The sequence below is a fragment of the Urocitellus parryii genome, chromosome 10, assembly GCF_045843805.1.
Source record: "Urocitellus parryii isolate mUroPar1 chromosome 10, mUroPar1.hap1, whole genome shotgun sequence".
Taxonomy (NCBI): Eukaryota; Metazoa; Chordata; class Mammalia; order Rodentia; family Sciuridae; genus Urocitellus; species Urocitellus parryii.
In genome coordinates this window covers 142,016,413-142,032,214 of record NC_135540.1, presented here as the reverse complement: position 1 = coordinate 142,032,214, position 15,802 = coordinate 142,016,413, and the positions used below count along the sequence as shown (strand labels likewise).

Genomic DNA, 15,802 nt, shown 5'->3' with positions numbered 1-15,802 from the left:
GTGCTGTGGGGCCGCAGGAGTCTGGCCTCCGGCCCTGACCCTACTGTCCGTCACCATGGGCCTGCACAAATGAGCCTGTCCGGGCCTCTGCTCCTCAGACAGACAGCAAGAACACTGTAGTGGAGACTGACCGTCCTCCTTCTCCATCTAACCTCTGGAACCTGACCCTGGAGGATGGCCTATGGACGTGCTCTGTGTCACCTGCCAGGACCTCACTGGGCACAGCAAACAGGGGAGTTTCTTGGAGAAACTAGAAACTCCTCTGGTCTTCGTAGGAGACATGAGCGGCCACTGACTGCCACCCCACCATCGCTGTCAATCAGGAGGTTGAGTTTCTCTCTTTGCTTTGGCTTCTAGGAAGCTCCCAGCCTAGTCTATGAGCCATTCAGCAAGCCAGCAGGATCTTCTGGGTGACCGTCCTCACTAGCTTTACCTGCACTCAGTTTCTGTGTGTGCAGATCTCCGTCTGCCTCCTTCCTGCAGGTGCAACTGTCCTGAGCCTCCCTGGCCGGCTTCCGAGTGGGCCTGATGAGGGCTGTGTGCTGCACACTCCTGTGCCCTGAGGCCCGGGCAGCCCTGCCAGGGAGAGCCCACGGGCCCCGTCGAGGCGCTGCCTGAGGCCCAGAGAGGAAGCAGCAGAAGAGGTGCCCACCTTGCCTGTCCTCCCACCCCACTGGGCAGTCGACCTGCCAGGCCCAGGGACCATCTGTGGGGCCCAGCACCACCCAGCACCACAGGGACGACAGAGAGTCCGGTACCTACTGATGGAACGGAATCAAGGGCTCCGGGGCCGCCGCTGCTGCTGCCGCCCCAGACATGGTGGGAATGGGGCTTGAAGAGTCCGCTTCCAGGGCCACGTCCCCCAGGGAGTGCCCCGAAGCCTTCCTGGGGACCTGGGGGCCCTTCCCCACACTCTGGCGGCCCGTCGTCAGTCTCACATGGTGGTCAGGACACAGGACAAAGAAAGGCCCTTTGAAAGGAAAAAGGTGGTCATCCAGGTGGCTGGACCGGGCAGCTGACACTCTGCCAGCAGGACCACCCGCCCCTACAGGACCCACAGTGAAGGCAGCCCGGGGGAGGCCCCATCAGCTGCTTCAGCCCCAGGAACCAGTGGAGCCCAGACAGGAGGCCAGCACCCAGGGTGGGCCCCAGCTCTGCCTCCACTGGCCTCTGAGGCCTGCTCAAACTCAGACTCTCTCTGGGCCTCAGTGTCCTCCCTGTACCACGAAGGCCAGACGGGTGGTCCCCAGCACTTCCTGCTTGGACGGCCACTGGGAGTCCAGCCCCGGCAGCTCAGCCTGAGAGCCGTGGGGAAGGCCGTTTTACCCTCCCTCCTCTAGAATCGGGCCTCGAAGCCCAGCAAGAATCAGGGCTGGAGGTGGGGACACCAGACAGCCTCTTCTGTCACTTCCCAGACACCTCATCTCCCAGGGGGCCAACCAGGGTCTTTGCTGCCCTGGCCCGCTAACTGCCAGGGTGTGCCAGGGGGCGCCAGGTAGCCACCGCCTGGAGCAGACCTCCTGGCTCCAGAGCTGCCTCCTGCCACAGCCCCAGACCAAGGTCACCGTCGCCACGCACGGCACCCACCTTCCTGGGCCAGCAGGCTCTGGTGGGTCCGCCTCAAGGCGTCCTCCTCCACGTGCACCTGGATGGCCGTCTCCTCCTCCTCGCCTGGCCAGAGCAGCCAGAAGGCCCGGTCCACCAACAGGTTTTCCAAGCAGTGATGTGTGAAGCCTGCAAGGCCAGGTCTGGTCACCCACAGGCTCTGGAAGGGGCAGGGAAGGCTCCAGCGTGGGCCACCTGCCCTGGGAGCCTACCTGTGCACGGTCCACTGGTCTGACCATCCTGGCTACCAGTGGCTGTGTCCAGACCCTCACCCACCCACCACCACCATAGTCAAGTTAAGGGCCTCTGTGTGCCTCTGTGTTTGCATTCTTAAGTCAGAGGTTACAGGGCCACGTTGACCATCAATAGGATGGACACAGAACAGGCCAGGGAGCCCTGGCCTGGCGCTACTGGCCCATGTTATCTGTTTCCATGGAGACAGTGCTTTGCCATCAGGGTGCTTGTGACACCCCCACGCCTGGCCAGCAGGCAGCACCAGCCTGGCTCCCCATCAGGGCCACAGCAGATAGCGAGCAAGTCCTTCATTACTCTAGCTGAAGGTGGACATTCGAGGACAGGGCCAGAGGACGCTGCCTTCTGAGCACCACAGTACCCACGGCTGTCCTGCAGGGAGGACTGAGGACAAACTGGCTCCTCTGAGAACCGTCTCCTCCCAGGAGACAGGACAGTGCATCAACAAGTCCTGCCAAGGGTTCCAACAAGGGGTCTCCTCCTCCAGCTTCTCGGCCCTCAAACGGGGGTGGGCTCACAAGGCTCCCCTAGCTGGGCCCCACCCCAGGCTGCTGGCCTCCTGTCTGGGCTCCTTGGGCCTCCAGAGCCAGTGGGAGCCCAGCTCCCGCCCCACAGAGGTCAGGACCAAGCCGTAGGGAAGGGACCTGGGAGCTCAGGCACCACAGCCCCCAGCAAGACTGTCCACCTCGGCTGTAGCCAGCACAGCCCAGCACAGCGCCCTCCCACCCCCAGAACAAGGTGGACCCTGGGCCCTCCCTGTTTTTCTGGAGAGGCCGCTGTGAAGCAACCTATTCTCCAGCCCCGATTGGTGCCAGGGACACAGGGTGAGTTGCGGGTCCTCTGAGGGGGCCCTGGGGTCAGCCCTGGGAGGGTGGCCGCTTTACCAAGAGCGTGGTAGGTGGAAAACTTCCAGATTTCTTCAAAAGTCTTAAACGTCACCATGATCCGATCCTGGTCACTGTGGATAGACAACAGTCTGGCTGACAATTCCTTGAAGGAAAGAAATAGAATTTAGGGACAGTCCCAGTGGCCTGCAGCGCGGTTCCTTGCAGCCCCGGCTGATCCTCTCCTGCTCACAAGCCGACCGGAGCTCCGGCACCTGCAGAATACAGCCCAGCTCCTGCCAGAGCCCAGGGGCCACCCACGCTGCTCTCTCGCCCTCCAAGCCTCCCCCCGGCCACTGCCATCAGCAGCTGCCCTCAGCCCGGCCACAGCGCTGCCTTGGGACCCGCCTTGCCTCGCTGCACCTGCAGCTCCCACCGAGGCTCAGTGCACTCCTGCCCCTGTCCTCTGGGGTGACGGTGACAGTGTTGGGAACAATCACACCATCCGGGAGCTCTTCTGACTAAAGCGGGGGCGGCCAACACCCCTCCATCTGACAAAGGAAGCCAGGCCTGATTCTGAGCTCAGACCCTGGGCAGGTGGTGCCACTGACTGGACCCCAGAGCCCACCACGGCCCTCCTCTGTGGCCCAGATCCCGGGCGGAGTCCCGTTTGTTGAGCAGTCTGAGCCAGTCTCTGTGCCGGGCACTTGGTGAGGTATTCACCTGGTCCCCACCTCTGGGCGTCTCCAGTGTGGCGGACGAAGGTGCCTTCACACAGGCTAGGAGGCCACCGTCAGGGCAGTCTGACCCCAAGTCCGTGCTGCCCCCATCCCAGCCCTGTGGCAGAGGGGGCCCTGTCTCCTGAACTGTCCTCATTCTGTGACGTCCCCCTCTGTGCCTATTCTCTTTACTCGAGGGAGCCCCTCTCCCCTGCTCCCAGGCTCCAGGCTGACTCACCCCCAGCACGCGGGCCACCTCCTGGCTCTCGTTCTCCAGCAGGCGCAGCCGTCCCCGCAGGGCCTGCTGCAGGCCGGGGTCTGGCTGTCCACTCTTGCTCCGCACGGCCAGCAGCTGCAGAGCCAGGTCTGGAAGGTGCAGATGGAAGTCAGGAGGTCCTGCTGGCCCAGACCTGGGTCTGTGGAGTGCTCCCCCCACCCCCACTGAGCCTCCAAGTCACAAAACTGGTGCTGGAGGCTGGGCCAGCACTGTGGCGCCCAGACCCAGAGACCAGCTTGACCTCCAGTCACAGACGCCCAGCTCAGCTGCAAAGACCTGCCTGTTCATCCTCAGGCCCGGCCCCTGCGGGGATGGAAAGGTGGACTTTCGTTTTACCCTGCAGCAGGTCAGCAAGGAGCTGACATTCAGCTAGCGGCCTGGGTCACCATGACCTGCAGCCCCACCTCTCCCCCGGCCCCCATCTCCAGATGTGGCACCCAGCCTCCTGGGACACCCCCAGGCATCACAGAGGCCTCAATTCTACCCTGGCTCCTGTCCCCTCTTCCTTATCTCCTGGGGGACCCTGTGCCCACTCCATTCCCCCGTCACACATGGCATGGGCCCACCAGCCTGTCCTGTTGGCCCTGTCCTCAGCCCCTGCCCACGGCTCAGGGCAGCAGAGCCGAGGGACAACTGTCTGGCCAGGCCCTGCCCTAGTCGGCCCTCTGGCCCATGCAGAGCCAGAGGCCCCAAGAGAGCACCCCCGACCTGGCCTGGCTCTGGACCCTCTAGGGTAACACTGAACTTCTGCAGATGGACATGGCCTGTCTACACTATTACAGGAAATGGCCAGCAGTGTGGGGGCCGCAGAGTTCTGGAGAGCTGGCCGAGCACACGAGGGGCCCGGCTTTCCATCAACCCTGTCCATGTCGGGGAGGTCTTTGGGTGAGGTTGATCTGACTGGGTTTTGATGTGCGTGTGAATGTGCCTCCGTGGAGCCCGCCCCCTCTGCACAGCTCACAGGCACCAACAAGAAAGCAAAATCTCCACGTGTGGCCAGGGCTTCCCTGTGGGAGGGGCAGCGGTAGTCTCCCACCCCAGATAGAATGAAACGCAGATCCCCTCCCCGGGCCCTGCCGGTTCTCTGCTGCCCAAGACTCCAGGCACCCAGGGCCTCCCAAACCAGGCCCTGCCCTGGGGCTGTTGCCTGATAGCTCCCAGCTCCGACACCACCCCAGGCCCTAAAGCCAGGTAGGAGACAGGGCACGGAAAGGGGCCACCCCTTAGGGAGCTCAGCTCCACCTAAAAGGGAATTTGAGCCCAGGAAGGAGGAGCCCCGTCCTGCACGGGCTCCAGGGACCACCTGAAGTTAGCTGGTTGCTGGTCACCAGCATCGCGGCTTGCTCCCCCTGGGCAGGATACCGGGGAGGAGGTCACATGTGGGCAATAAAAGAAGTCCTGGGAGGTTCAGCTGCCCATCAAGGTATCAGTGGACCCCCAGGCCCCCCAGGGAGAAGAGGGGAGACTAAGAGCCCAGTGAAAGCCCCTGTGCAGAGGTCCAGCCCTCCACAGCTCCACCTTCTGCCTCCCCGTGTTCGCTCCTCCGAGTCACTCCCCTCTCAATACACCTCTCCTTGTCCCCAGTCTCTCCAGTCTTGCTCAGTTCCTTGCTCCGCAGGCTGAGAACCTGGACCAGGACCCTGGGCCCTGCTCTAGGTGCACCCAGCTCACAGGGACCCTGAAGCAACAGCCTTTTCTTTCTAAGGCTCCTGCTGCCACCAGAATCCAGGCTCCTGGGACAGCCCCCTCACCTGTTCTGAGGCTGAAACTCTAAGACAATCAGCCCCACCTAACCCCTGGGGTCAAGGTCAGCTAGAGATCTCCAGCAGATGCCCTCTCCTCCCTACTGCCAGCCCTCTACAGAATGGGGCAACCCTCAGATGATCAGGAAGGAGGGAGAGAGGGAAAGGAGGGAGGGGATTGAAAGGAGGAGGGGGAGAGAGAGGAGGAGGGGAGGGAGAGGAGGAGCAAAGGGGGAGGGGAGGGAAAGGAGGAGGGGGAGAGAGAGGAGGAGGGGAGGGAGAGGAGGAGCAAAGGGGGAGGGGAGGGAAAGGAGGAGGAAGAGGGAAAGGAGGAGAGGGAGGGAAAGGAGGAGAAAGGGAGAGGAGGAGAAGGAGAGAAAGGAGGAGGGGAGGGAGAGGAGGAGGGGAGGGAGAGGAGGAGAAGGAGAGAAAGGAGGAGGGGAGGGAGAGGAGGAGGGGAGGGAGAGGAGGAGGGGAGGGAGAGGAGGAGGGGAGGGAGAGGAGGAGGGGAGGGAGAGGAGGAGAAGGAGAGAAAGGAGGAGGGGAGGGAGAGGAGGAGGTGAAGGAGAGAAAGGAGGAGGGGAGGGAGAGGAGGAGGGGAGGGAGAGGAGGAGGGGAGGGAGAGGAGGAGGGGAGGGAGAGGAGGAGGGGAGGGAGAGGAGGAGAAGGAGAGAAAGGAGGAGGGGAGGGAGAGGAGGAGGGGAGGGAGAGGAGGAGGGGAGGGAGAGGAGGAGAAGGAGAGAAAGGAGGAGGGGAGGGAGAGGAGGAGCAAAGGGGGAGGGGAGGGAAAGGAGGAGGAAGAGGGAAAGGAGGAGAGGGAGGGAAAGGAGGAGAAAGGGAGAGGAGGAGAAGGAGAGGAGGAGAAGGAGAGAAAGGAGGAGGGGAGGGAGAGGAGGAGGGGAGGGAGAGGAGGAGGGGAGGGAGAGGAGGAGGGGAGGGAGAGGAGGAGGGGAGGGAGAGGAGGAGGGGAGGGAGAGGAGGAGAAGGAGGGAGAGGAGGAGAAGGAGAGAAAGGAGGAGGGGAGGGAGAGGAGGAGAAGGAGAGAAAGGAGGAGGGGAGGGAGAGGAGGAGGGGAGGGAGAGGAGGAGGGGAGGGAGAGGAGGAGGGGAGGGAGAGGAGGAGAAGGAGAGAAAGGAGGAGGGGAGGAAGAGGAGGAGGTGAAGGAGAGAAAGGAGGAGGGGAGGGAGAGGAGGAGAAGGAGAGAGAGGAGGAGGGGAGGGAGAGGAGGAGGGGAGGGAGAGGAGGAGAAGGAGAGAGAGGAGGAGGGGAGGGAGAGGAGGAGAAGGAGAGAAAGGAGGAGGGGAGGGAGAGGAGGAGGGAGGGAGAGGAGGAGGGGAGGGAGAGGAGGAGAAGGAGAGAGAGGAGGAGGGGAGGGAGAGGAGGAGGAGAAGGAGAGAAAGGAGGAGGGGAGGGAGAGGAGGAGGGGAGGGAGAGGAGGAGGGGAGGGAGAGGAGGAGGGGAGGGAGAGGAGGAGAAGGAGAGAAAGGAGGAGGGGAGGGAGAGGAGGAGGGGAGGGAGAGGAGGAGAAGGAGAGAGAGGAGGAGGGGAGGGAGAGGAGGAGAAGGAGAGAAAGGAGGAGGGGAGGGAGAGGAGGAGAAGGAGAGAGAGGAGGAGGGGAGGGAGAGGAGGAGGGAGAGGAGGAGGGGAGGGAGAGGAGGAGGGGAGGGAGAGGAGGAGGAGGGAAGGAGGAGGGAGGGAAGGAGGAGGGAGGGAAAGGAGGAGGGGAGGGAGAGGAGGAGGGGAGGGAGAGGAGGAGGGGAAGGAAGGAGGAGGGGAGGGAAAGGAGGGGGGAAGGAAGGAGGAGGGAGGGAAGGAGGAGGGAGGGAAAGGAGGGGGGAAGGAGGAGGGGAAGGAAGGAGGAGGGAGGGAAAGGTGGAGGGGGCCTCACCCCTGGGATAAGCTGGAGCACCTTTCCTCCTGTGCCTGGGGAAGGGCCCTGTGTGAGCAGTGTGGAGACTTCTGGAATCTGGAGCAGGGCCACTTCAGGTGGAGTTGCCCTCCCAGTGTGTCACAACACCCTGGGCTTTGGCAGCTCCTGAATCCCTTCCCACACAGAGGGAGGACTGTGCATCTTCAAGTCCCAGATAATGTGTCCACTGCCCAACATCCCGGCCACCCTGAGCCAAGGCAGGCAGCGCTCCCACCCGGAGGGACAGCCCGAGGACAGCTGGGGGGCAAGGCGACAGCAGGAGTCCAGCCCCAGAGCTGGGATCTTCTCCCTGCAGCTCAGAGCAGGGACAGGTATCTGGGGATGGGGCTGCACAGGCTGGGGTCTTTCTGTGCTCCCAAGGCTGCTCCCCACCACCCCAGGCAGATGCGGGGGTCCTTGGAGGTTCCTCCTCGGGAACCCTTTCTGCCCTCTGCACCCCCACAACGCAGCGGGCACCCTCCTCCTCTTGCCTCGCCCCACCTGGGCAGTCCTCCTTGAGGGTCATGGGCCAGCCTCTCCCAGGTGGGCAGTTTTCCAGGAAAGGTGGTGGCTGGCCGGCCCCAGTCCTCCAGCTGCAGGTAGAGGCAGAGTCCAGAGCTGACCCCCAGCCCCCAGAGTCAGAACCTCTGGGCTGGGGCCTGAGCAGCTGTGTCCAGCAGCCACGTTGAGGCAGGAAGTAGGAGCCAGGCAGAGGAGTCTTGGGAGGGCGCCACACAGGCATGGGACCCCCCCTGTCCCCCCAGGTCCTGTGTTGAGGGCTTGGTCCCCTGGGACCTTTAGGAGGGGGGCCCAGTGGGAGGTCTGTCACTGGGATGTGCCCTTGAAGGGACTGTGGGACCCCAGTCTCTCCCTTTCTGTTTTGACTTCTGGCTGTGAGGTGGGTAGCTTGGTCTGCTCCTGTTCTGGCTGGGATGCGCCACACTGGCCCAAAAGCCATGGGGCAGCCGAGCGGACTGGAATGAACCTCCCTCTGTAAGCCCACTGCCTCAGGAGGAGTCGTTTAGCTCAGCTGGGGTTTGGTTTTGGTACCAGGGATTGAACCCGGGACACTTCACCACCGACCCACATCCCTGGCCTTTTTTTTGAGACAGGGTCTCACTAACTTGCTCAAGTCCTTGCCAAGTTGTGGAGGCTGACCTTGAATGCACAATCCTCCTGCCTCAGCCTCCTGAGTGTCTGGGGTTACAGGCTACCGTTAAATACCCATACTGAGGTTTTGTAGGAGAATACCCTGGTTGTGGGAATCCTGGATTCCTTTGGGATGAGGGAATCCTGTTTGCTCTTAAACAGTTCAGAAAAAAAAAGTGTGTAAGTAGGTAGATGATGGATGGATGGATGGAGAGATAAAGCAAATATAGAGAATGTCAGCGTTGGAAGGGTAAATGGGAATCGTTTCTGCTATTTCTTGCAACTTGAAATTGTCCAAGGAAGACGAGGAGGTGGGGAATCAATGTGGAGTCCTCTCCCCCGAGCCGGCCTTGCTGCTGGCGGCCAGTTGAGCCTCCTCAGACAGAAGTCCATGGACTCAGCCAGCTGGGCTCAGAGGTCCCCATGCGGACCCGACCCGGAGGCAGCGTGCCTGCACATCTCCAGAGGAAGCCCCTGGCAGCCACAGGGCTGGGGACACCTGACTCCCCCTGAGGTCCAAAGCCACTCCTGGGTGGGCACTCTCCTGCTGCTCGTCTGGCCCATCTAAGTCCGGACTTCTGTGCACTCTGCGGGCCTGGGCAGGACCCAACCCCTGCTGACGGATCCACGGTGGAGGGTGGGCTGCCAGGCCCCGTCCCCAGCCCTCTAGGCCACCCCTCCCAGCAGGACCTCCTCCCCTTTTGAATCAGTGTGCAAAGCCCACCTGGTCCCTCCCCATGTCCACCCACAAGCAGGAGGACTGAGATGACAGCGTGACACACTGGGAGCCCAGGGCCGCAGTGACTGGGACTGGACCCAGCAGGAGCTCAGGGGGTCTCCATTCCGCTCTCCCACTGTGCCATTCACCCACTGACCCCTCAGATGGCCTTTGAGTCTCTACCGTGAGCCACGCTCTGGGGACCCTCGGTAGGAGAGAGGAGAGCCCTGCACTAGCTGGTGTCCACCTCTCCCTGCCCCCTCTGCTGGGACGGTGGAGGGAGGGTCCTGGAGGTCCTGAGGCTGCCCCTCAGATTTCCAAGAGGGCAAATAGGCCCAGGTTAAGCAGTGGCCCATGACACTCAGCTGGCTGCCCTGTCACTGTTCCTCAGGAGATGCAGCCACTGTCCCCTGTGGCCTGGCCAGTTCCTCCCTGTCTCTGGACCTCGGCTTGCCCCTCAGGAGCAAGGGACACCCTGTGGAGCAGGGTATGAGAACAAGGAGGGGCTGCGCAGGCTGGCCACCCAGAGTCTCAGGGCAGCCTCTGGAGGAGTGGGCGGCTTCTGGGTCCTTCCCCTCTGGTTTTGCCATCATGACAGGCCCCAAATAGGAGCGGGGCCCTGGTCAGGAGCATGACTTGCTGGGTCAGCTCTTGTCTTAACACGCCCGAGCCGACACCAGAGCTGGGGCCTGTGTGCAGGGTAGGGGAAGGCATGGACGGGGGGGGGGGGTCGGGTGGGGTGGACGGCGGGGGTGAGGTGGACTGGACAGCGGTGGCCCCAAAGCTGCACTCACCACCTCGGACTGGCGCCTTGGCCTCCTCAGGCACCGCCTGCTCCCGGCCACAGGGTGAGTGCATGGCCCCACTCTGGACCTCGTGCCCGCTGCTGTGGCCTCCAGAGGGCCTTGCAGGCCCCCAGCCCATCTCCGCTGGCTCCCCAGTGGTCTCCTCCTTGGGGCTCTTCATGACCTGCCCCGGCCCCAGTGCTGAGGGCTCGGCATGCCCAGGTGGCCTGTGGGGAGAGCAGTGGGCGTCAGCAGAGGCCCCTCCAGGGTGGAGCTGCCAGACCATCAGGGGCCTCTCTGCCAGGGGTGAGGGACGGGGAGAGAAGCCAACGGGGCAGAGTGTCCGGCACCTCCAAGGCCTAGCCGTGGCCCTGCTTGCAGCCTGTGTCCCCAGCGCTGGGGCCAGGGTCTGGCCTGTGATGGCCAAACCAGACCTGGTTGTGACGTGAAAGCACAGAACCACTGTGGTAAGAAGCCTGGGCCTGGGGAGGGGTCAGTCCCCCCAGCCTTTCTCCAGGAAGCCTGAGGGACCACGTCCCCACCTTTGGGGGCTGGATGATGCCCTGGGCTCTGACGGCGCCCCCTGGACGTGGGCGATGCCTGTGAGCAGAGCGGGTCCTCCCATCCGTCTCTGTGAGCACCTCCAGGTCAGAGGCCCTGCACGGCTTCAGCCTCTAGACTAGGAATGTTTTAAAGAGGAGAGAAGCCCAGTGATAGGACGGGCCTGAGACGAGGGCCTGTGAGTGTCGAGGAAACTGCGGATCAGGGCTCGGAATCTGGGGCTGGCTCTCCTCTGGCCGCCCCTCACAGCAGAGTTCCCAGCTCTCCTCTCCGAGGCAGCTGGCTGCTTCCCGCCACAGCCTGCTTCCCCGCCACAGCCCACCTCCTCCGGGAAGGGGACTTGGCCTGGCCTGTGCCTGGGGTCCACCTCAGCTGCATGGGGAATCTGGCCCTGGGTCCCGATGCTCCTAATGATGTCCCCTCCCTACTGGAGCTGGACCACGTGGGCTCAGTCTCTCCCCCAACAGAGGCCTGTGCAATCAGCTGGACGGTCCCTGGGTCCCTCCCATCTTGAGGCTTCCAGTGGCCGGGAGCCAGGACCCAGGGGCCCCTGGGAGGGGAAGGAAGCGGGGGGAGGAGGAGCGGGAGGTAGGTGAGGCAGAGCCCTGGCCAGGCGCTGCTCGCTGGCCTCACACTTTCCTGGGCCCAGGTCCGTGGCTCTGTCACTCATCTGAGGACACATTGTCCCCTTTCATGAATCAAACACAAGCACAAGAGACATGGCTCAGCTCTCCCCTCAGGCAAGGCTGCTGAGCATGGGGCAGACCCCCAACGACAGCCGTGCTTGCTCACAGGGAAGGCGGGAGCCACCTGGGTGGCATGCCCAGCCTGAAGGCTGCAATTTCAAGCCTGACCATCTGCTGGTTGTGAGCAGGGAACCTTCCATCCTGCGGGTGCAGAACTCCCCAGGACTCCTCTGCCCAGAGCACTCAGGGGGACAAGGCAACAACCCCTGACCCCTCTCCATCCACCAAGGTGCAAGTCTGGTCTCCCCGGACCTGCCCCCTTTCTTGGCAGACGTTGGAGGCAGACCTGGGTCATACTGTGGCCAGCTGCCTGGGCTGGGCCCAGGTGTGCCCAGCCAGGGCCAGCTAGCTGTGCTCCCGAGTCTCTGGCCTCCACCCTCATCCCGGGCAAGAAATCAGCAGAGGACAGACAGAGAATCAGACAGGGCAGCTGCAGAGGCACCTGGGTCTGGGCTCTAGGATGCAGGACGTAGGCTAACAGATGAGGCAGTGTACCCCCAAGGGCAGAGGGGCCACCAAAGCCTCTAACCAGGAGAAGGGGCCATTCCTCAATGTCTGAAAGTTTGTTTTAATATCTGTGCAGAACAGACTAGAGAAGCTGGGTGCAGTGGCCACACCTGTAATCCCAGTGACTCGAGAGGCTGAGGCAGGAGGATCTCAAGTGCAAGATCTGCCTGGGCAATTTAGTGAGACCCTGACTCAAAATAATTAAAAAGGGTTGGGGGCGTGGCCCAGTGGTGGAGCACCCAGGGGTTCAGTTCCTAATACTGCAAAACAGAATGTACTGAAGAGTCCCCGAAGGAGGTGGGTGGTGGGGTGCGGGGGCTTGTCACCAAAACAAAGGCAGCTGAGCTCCCAGTAGTCACAGCACAGGTGTCATCTCACACCAGGTTCTTGCAGACCCTGTCCCTGTCTTTTGGTCCTGGATGGTTCCAGGTGGGAATTCTACAACGGGAACTGAGGGTCACCTTGACCCGGAGGTGGAGGGAAGGGAAGTGGACTGCAGGGAGGGCTCCCTGGAGGAGGTGCTCATGGTGAAGGGCCTCGTCCAGTTCCCTGCCCAACTGACTGCCCTCTGCCTGCCTTTTCCCTGTGAAACTCGATGGTCAGTTTATGGCCAAATCCTTCCCAGCCCCAACCACCTCTGAGGGACAGGGACGGGGACCATGCTGGGTAGATGGGAAGGGGGCAGCAAGTCAGAGGGCCTCCAATGAGGGTCCCTGGTGCCTGAAGAGACCCTTTCCCCTCCCAAGGGAGCTGCTCAACCCAGGAGGTCAGCGCAGGCCTGAGAACACCCACTCCCTAGCAAAGAGGCAAGTGGACCTGGACCCCGGGAGCACAGAGTGCCAAGGAGGTGGCAGAACTGTCAACAGTGCGGGGTCCACCAGGTTGAGCCTCGGCCTGGAAGGTTGCCCCACCTGGGGATGCCCAAGGGGCTCCTTAGCACATTCAGGATGCAGCTGGGCACCCTGGCCACCTCCCCCAGTGCTGAGTCCAGCCCAGCCTCAGAGTCTGCTCCCGTCCCCTGTCCCCCTTGCCCAGCTGCCACACTGGCTCCTGCCAGGGTGATGCCCACTGGCTGGCCCAGGTCTGCCAGGCGCAGGAAGCCCACCGTGGAGGGCTGGCTGTCTTGCTGCCCCCTGGTGGAGGCACGCAGAGGCACGTCCATAGAGCTCGACTCCAGCCCTTTGATGGGGGGTGGGCTGTAGCTTCTACCCCAGCCCCCCCCAGGGTCCTGGCCTCTGAGTCACTTCTTCCTTCAAAAGCCAGGTCACTGCCTTCCCTGCAGGCAGCGCTGGTGTCTCAGCAGCCCAGGCGGCGACTGGACCACCTGCCGAGGCCCTGGCTGTCTGCCTCCCTTCCCACCCGCCTCCCGGCACAGGAAGTGGCCCATTTGGGGAGGTGCCCGGGGCCTCATGGGCCTGGCACAAAGCTGGTGCTCAGGGGCAGGTCCCCGAGAAAAAGGGAAGGCTTCCCCGGCTCAGGGGACTTCCCGCCCGCTGGTGAGGGATGCGGGACAGCTGCACACATGGGCTCCTGCTCAGAGGAGGAAGTGGGCTCAATCTCTGCAGGACACTTCCCTCCCGGCCTGCAACAAGCAGCCTCTTCCGGCCTCGGGCCTTCTGGGTCCTGCCCAGGGCAGCAGGCGTGGCACCCCAGAGAGAGGTCTCTAGCAGATGTCCCGTACTCCCTGAGGTCAGCTGGCTGAACCACATGCCCCAGGCCCCGTCCAGCACCCAATCCCAGAGTTTGCTGCCAGCACCCAGAGACGAGGTTCAATTTCAGTGGGTGGAGGTGCTCCGTGCTCCGTTACCACCCAGAAAATGAGAATAAAATGCCCGCGAGGGGTCTCGTGGTTGGAGCAGGTGGCCCTGTGGCTCAGTGTCCAGGGAGCTGGGCTGCTAGCGGGAGATGGAGCCCACAAGCCCTGACTGGCGGGGGCTCTGGCTGGAGCTCCCCCGGGCTCGGACTGGGCAGACCCCTAGGGACACCAGACCTCGGCTCTTTGCCAAGAAGCAAGCCGGAGGGTGGTCCAGTCCTGCTCCCTGGATGGTAAGGGAACGCTCATGTCCCCCAACCATGCCCCCCCAGGGACCACGGGCTGAGCTTCATATGGAACTCACCTTCAGCTGAGCTGAGTCCTGCTGGACAAGGGTGGCCCTCACCCAGTGCCCGGTGTCCTCATGAGAAAGAGAGGCGGACCCATGGAGAGGCCCTGGGAATGCAGAGCCAGAGCCGGGGTGACCTGACCACAGGCCCAGCAGCCCTGGGCTCCAGGGCAGGAAGAGCAGGACCCGCGTGGGGCCTCTGGGTGCAGCCTGGCCCTGCCCAGCCTGTCTGCAGCTCCAGCCTCCAGAACTCTGAGAACACAGTGTCACTGCGGGCCACCAAGGGTCACTGTCAGGGCAGCCGAGGACATGACCACTCGTCCCTTTCTGTGTGGCGGGGCTGCCGGTGCCCACGTCATGGAGTTTGTGGGGGGCGGTGACCTCTCACGTGACACGCTGCACAGGGCCCTACAACCCCATGCTCCCACGCCCTGGCTCCGCCTGCCGTTGTCGCATCCCAGACTGGGGTGGGGGGGTCCTGGGTCCCTGGGGAGGTCACCCTAGGCCTGCAGAAGGTCTCCATGGGGCTTCTGAGGCCACGTGTCCTGGGCAGGACGTGAGGCTGGAAGGCGGGCCCAGGAATTTTCGGTTGGTGGCCCTGGTCCAGCCACTTTATCTTGTTATTTGATGTCAAAAGACCCAGGGTGACTTCGGAGTGGCCTGGTCACACCCACAGTGGCACTGCAGGCTCTGCGGAGGTGCTGCATCAGCGGTCATGCCAATGTGGCCTGCGATAACCCAGGGCTGGCCACACTTGGGACACACTGGCCCAGAACCCCTTGTTCCTGGCTCGGTTCCCACGTCTCATCCAGACCCTGGGGGCACACCCCGAGGTCAGTGTGGCTATGAGGTCACTGTGAGGCGCTTGTAAATGAATTCTCACGTCAGATCACATGAGAATCCCTGAGAGGGTCTGGCAGCACCCTGGGGGGCCTGGTGACAGCCTCCCTTGGCCTACAGCAGTCCTGCCCCACCCCCACTGCTGACAGTCTGAAGAATGTTCCAGAAAGTGGAAGGTGGGAGGCTATTACTAGACACAAGGACGGCCACTGTGCGTCTGCCAACCCAGCCGCCTGGCGGTCCACCGCCCTCCCTCCTGCCCCAGAGCCCGCCGTACCTGAGCTCTGCTCCCGAGACACCTCTCAGGCCCACCAGGCCCAGGGCGCAGGTGGCCTGTCCCAACTCTGCTTGGTGCTGGCTGTCTACGGGGCTGTCTGCAGCTGGCCGGGGCAGGCAGAGGCCGCCCACAGAGGCTGACTGCAGAGCAGCCACCACCGCCCCTGCTTCCTGCCCCACTTCCTCCCGGAGCCCGGGGCAGCAATGAGAGGCCAGCACTGGCCGCGATTGATCATTAGCCCCTTCCTGGGTGGGTGCCAGGCCCTGTCCCCGCCCGCCCACTGCCAGCCCCCAGGCTCTGGGGTGGAGGCCAGGGGGCACCCAGGCTCCCGTTTGGCACTGGGATTGGGGAAGTCCACCAAATAGCGGCCCTCGGGCTCTGCTCTCTGTTCCCCTTCCAGTTCTGTGCACGTGGGCACACACGTGTGGGCCTAAGGACACACACACGTGGGCACACACGTGTGGGCATAAGGACATACACACACTTGTGGACACACAGACAGTTCCTCACTCCTGCGCCCAGGTCATAGGAACATTCTGGGGGAGGAGGGGGACGTCCTGCTCCTCAGCTGGCCAGTGTGTCCCACCTGGGAGACTGGCCAGAACTGTCACCTCTTTACCTGCCTTCTGGCTGCAGCCCCACCTGGGGTTGGGACGGGAGATCTCCCAGCTGGCCAAGACTGCGGCCGTGACAGGGAACCCCTGGCCTGGCCCCCTGGGACTCAGAAAGAAGCAGGACTGAACATGGGCCAGCCTCCTGCCCCGGCCCTCTGTGCCTGCCCCTCAGGCT

At 63.1% G+C, this 15,802-nt stretch overlaps 1 protein-coding gene across 2 annotated transcripts in view; it reads right to left on the bottom strand.

The window, feature by feature from the left end:
• Positions 1 to 15,124, bottom strand: part of Sh3tc1 (SH3 domain and tetratricopeptide repeats 1) — a 32,914-nt gene extending 17,790 nt beyond the window's left edge. Inside the window, exons 1-6 of one of the 2 annotated variants that reach the window (XM_026395343.2) lie at positions 15,014 to 15,124; positions 9,990 to 10,207; positions 3,639 to 3,766; positions 2,742 to 2,847; positions 1,588 to 1,734; positions 763 to 970 (exon numbers count right to left, since the gene is read on the bottom strand). In XM_026395343.2, coding sequence (XP_026251128.2) covers positions 763 to 970; positions 1,588 to 1,734; positions 2,742 to 2,847; positions 3,639 to 3,766; positions 9,990 to 10,161 — 761 coding nt within the window. In that variant the 5' untranslated portion in view covers positions 10,162 to 10,207; positions 15,014 to 15,124. Of the gene's footprint in view, positions 1 to 762; positions 971 to 1,587; positions 1,735 to 2,741; positions 2,848 to 3,638; positions 3,767 to 9,989; positions 10,208 to 13,911; positions 14,166 to 15,013 lie in introns of those variants that run through there. The other variant, XM_077803198.1, reaches the window with a different exon arrangement.
• Between the last annotated feature and the right edge of the window lie 678 nt (positions 15,125 to 15,802).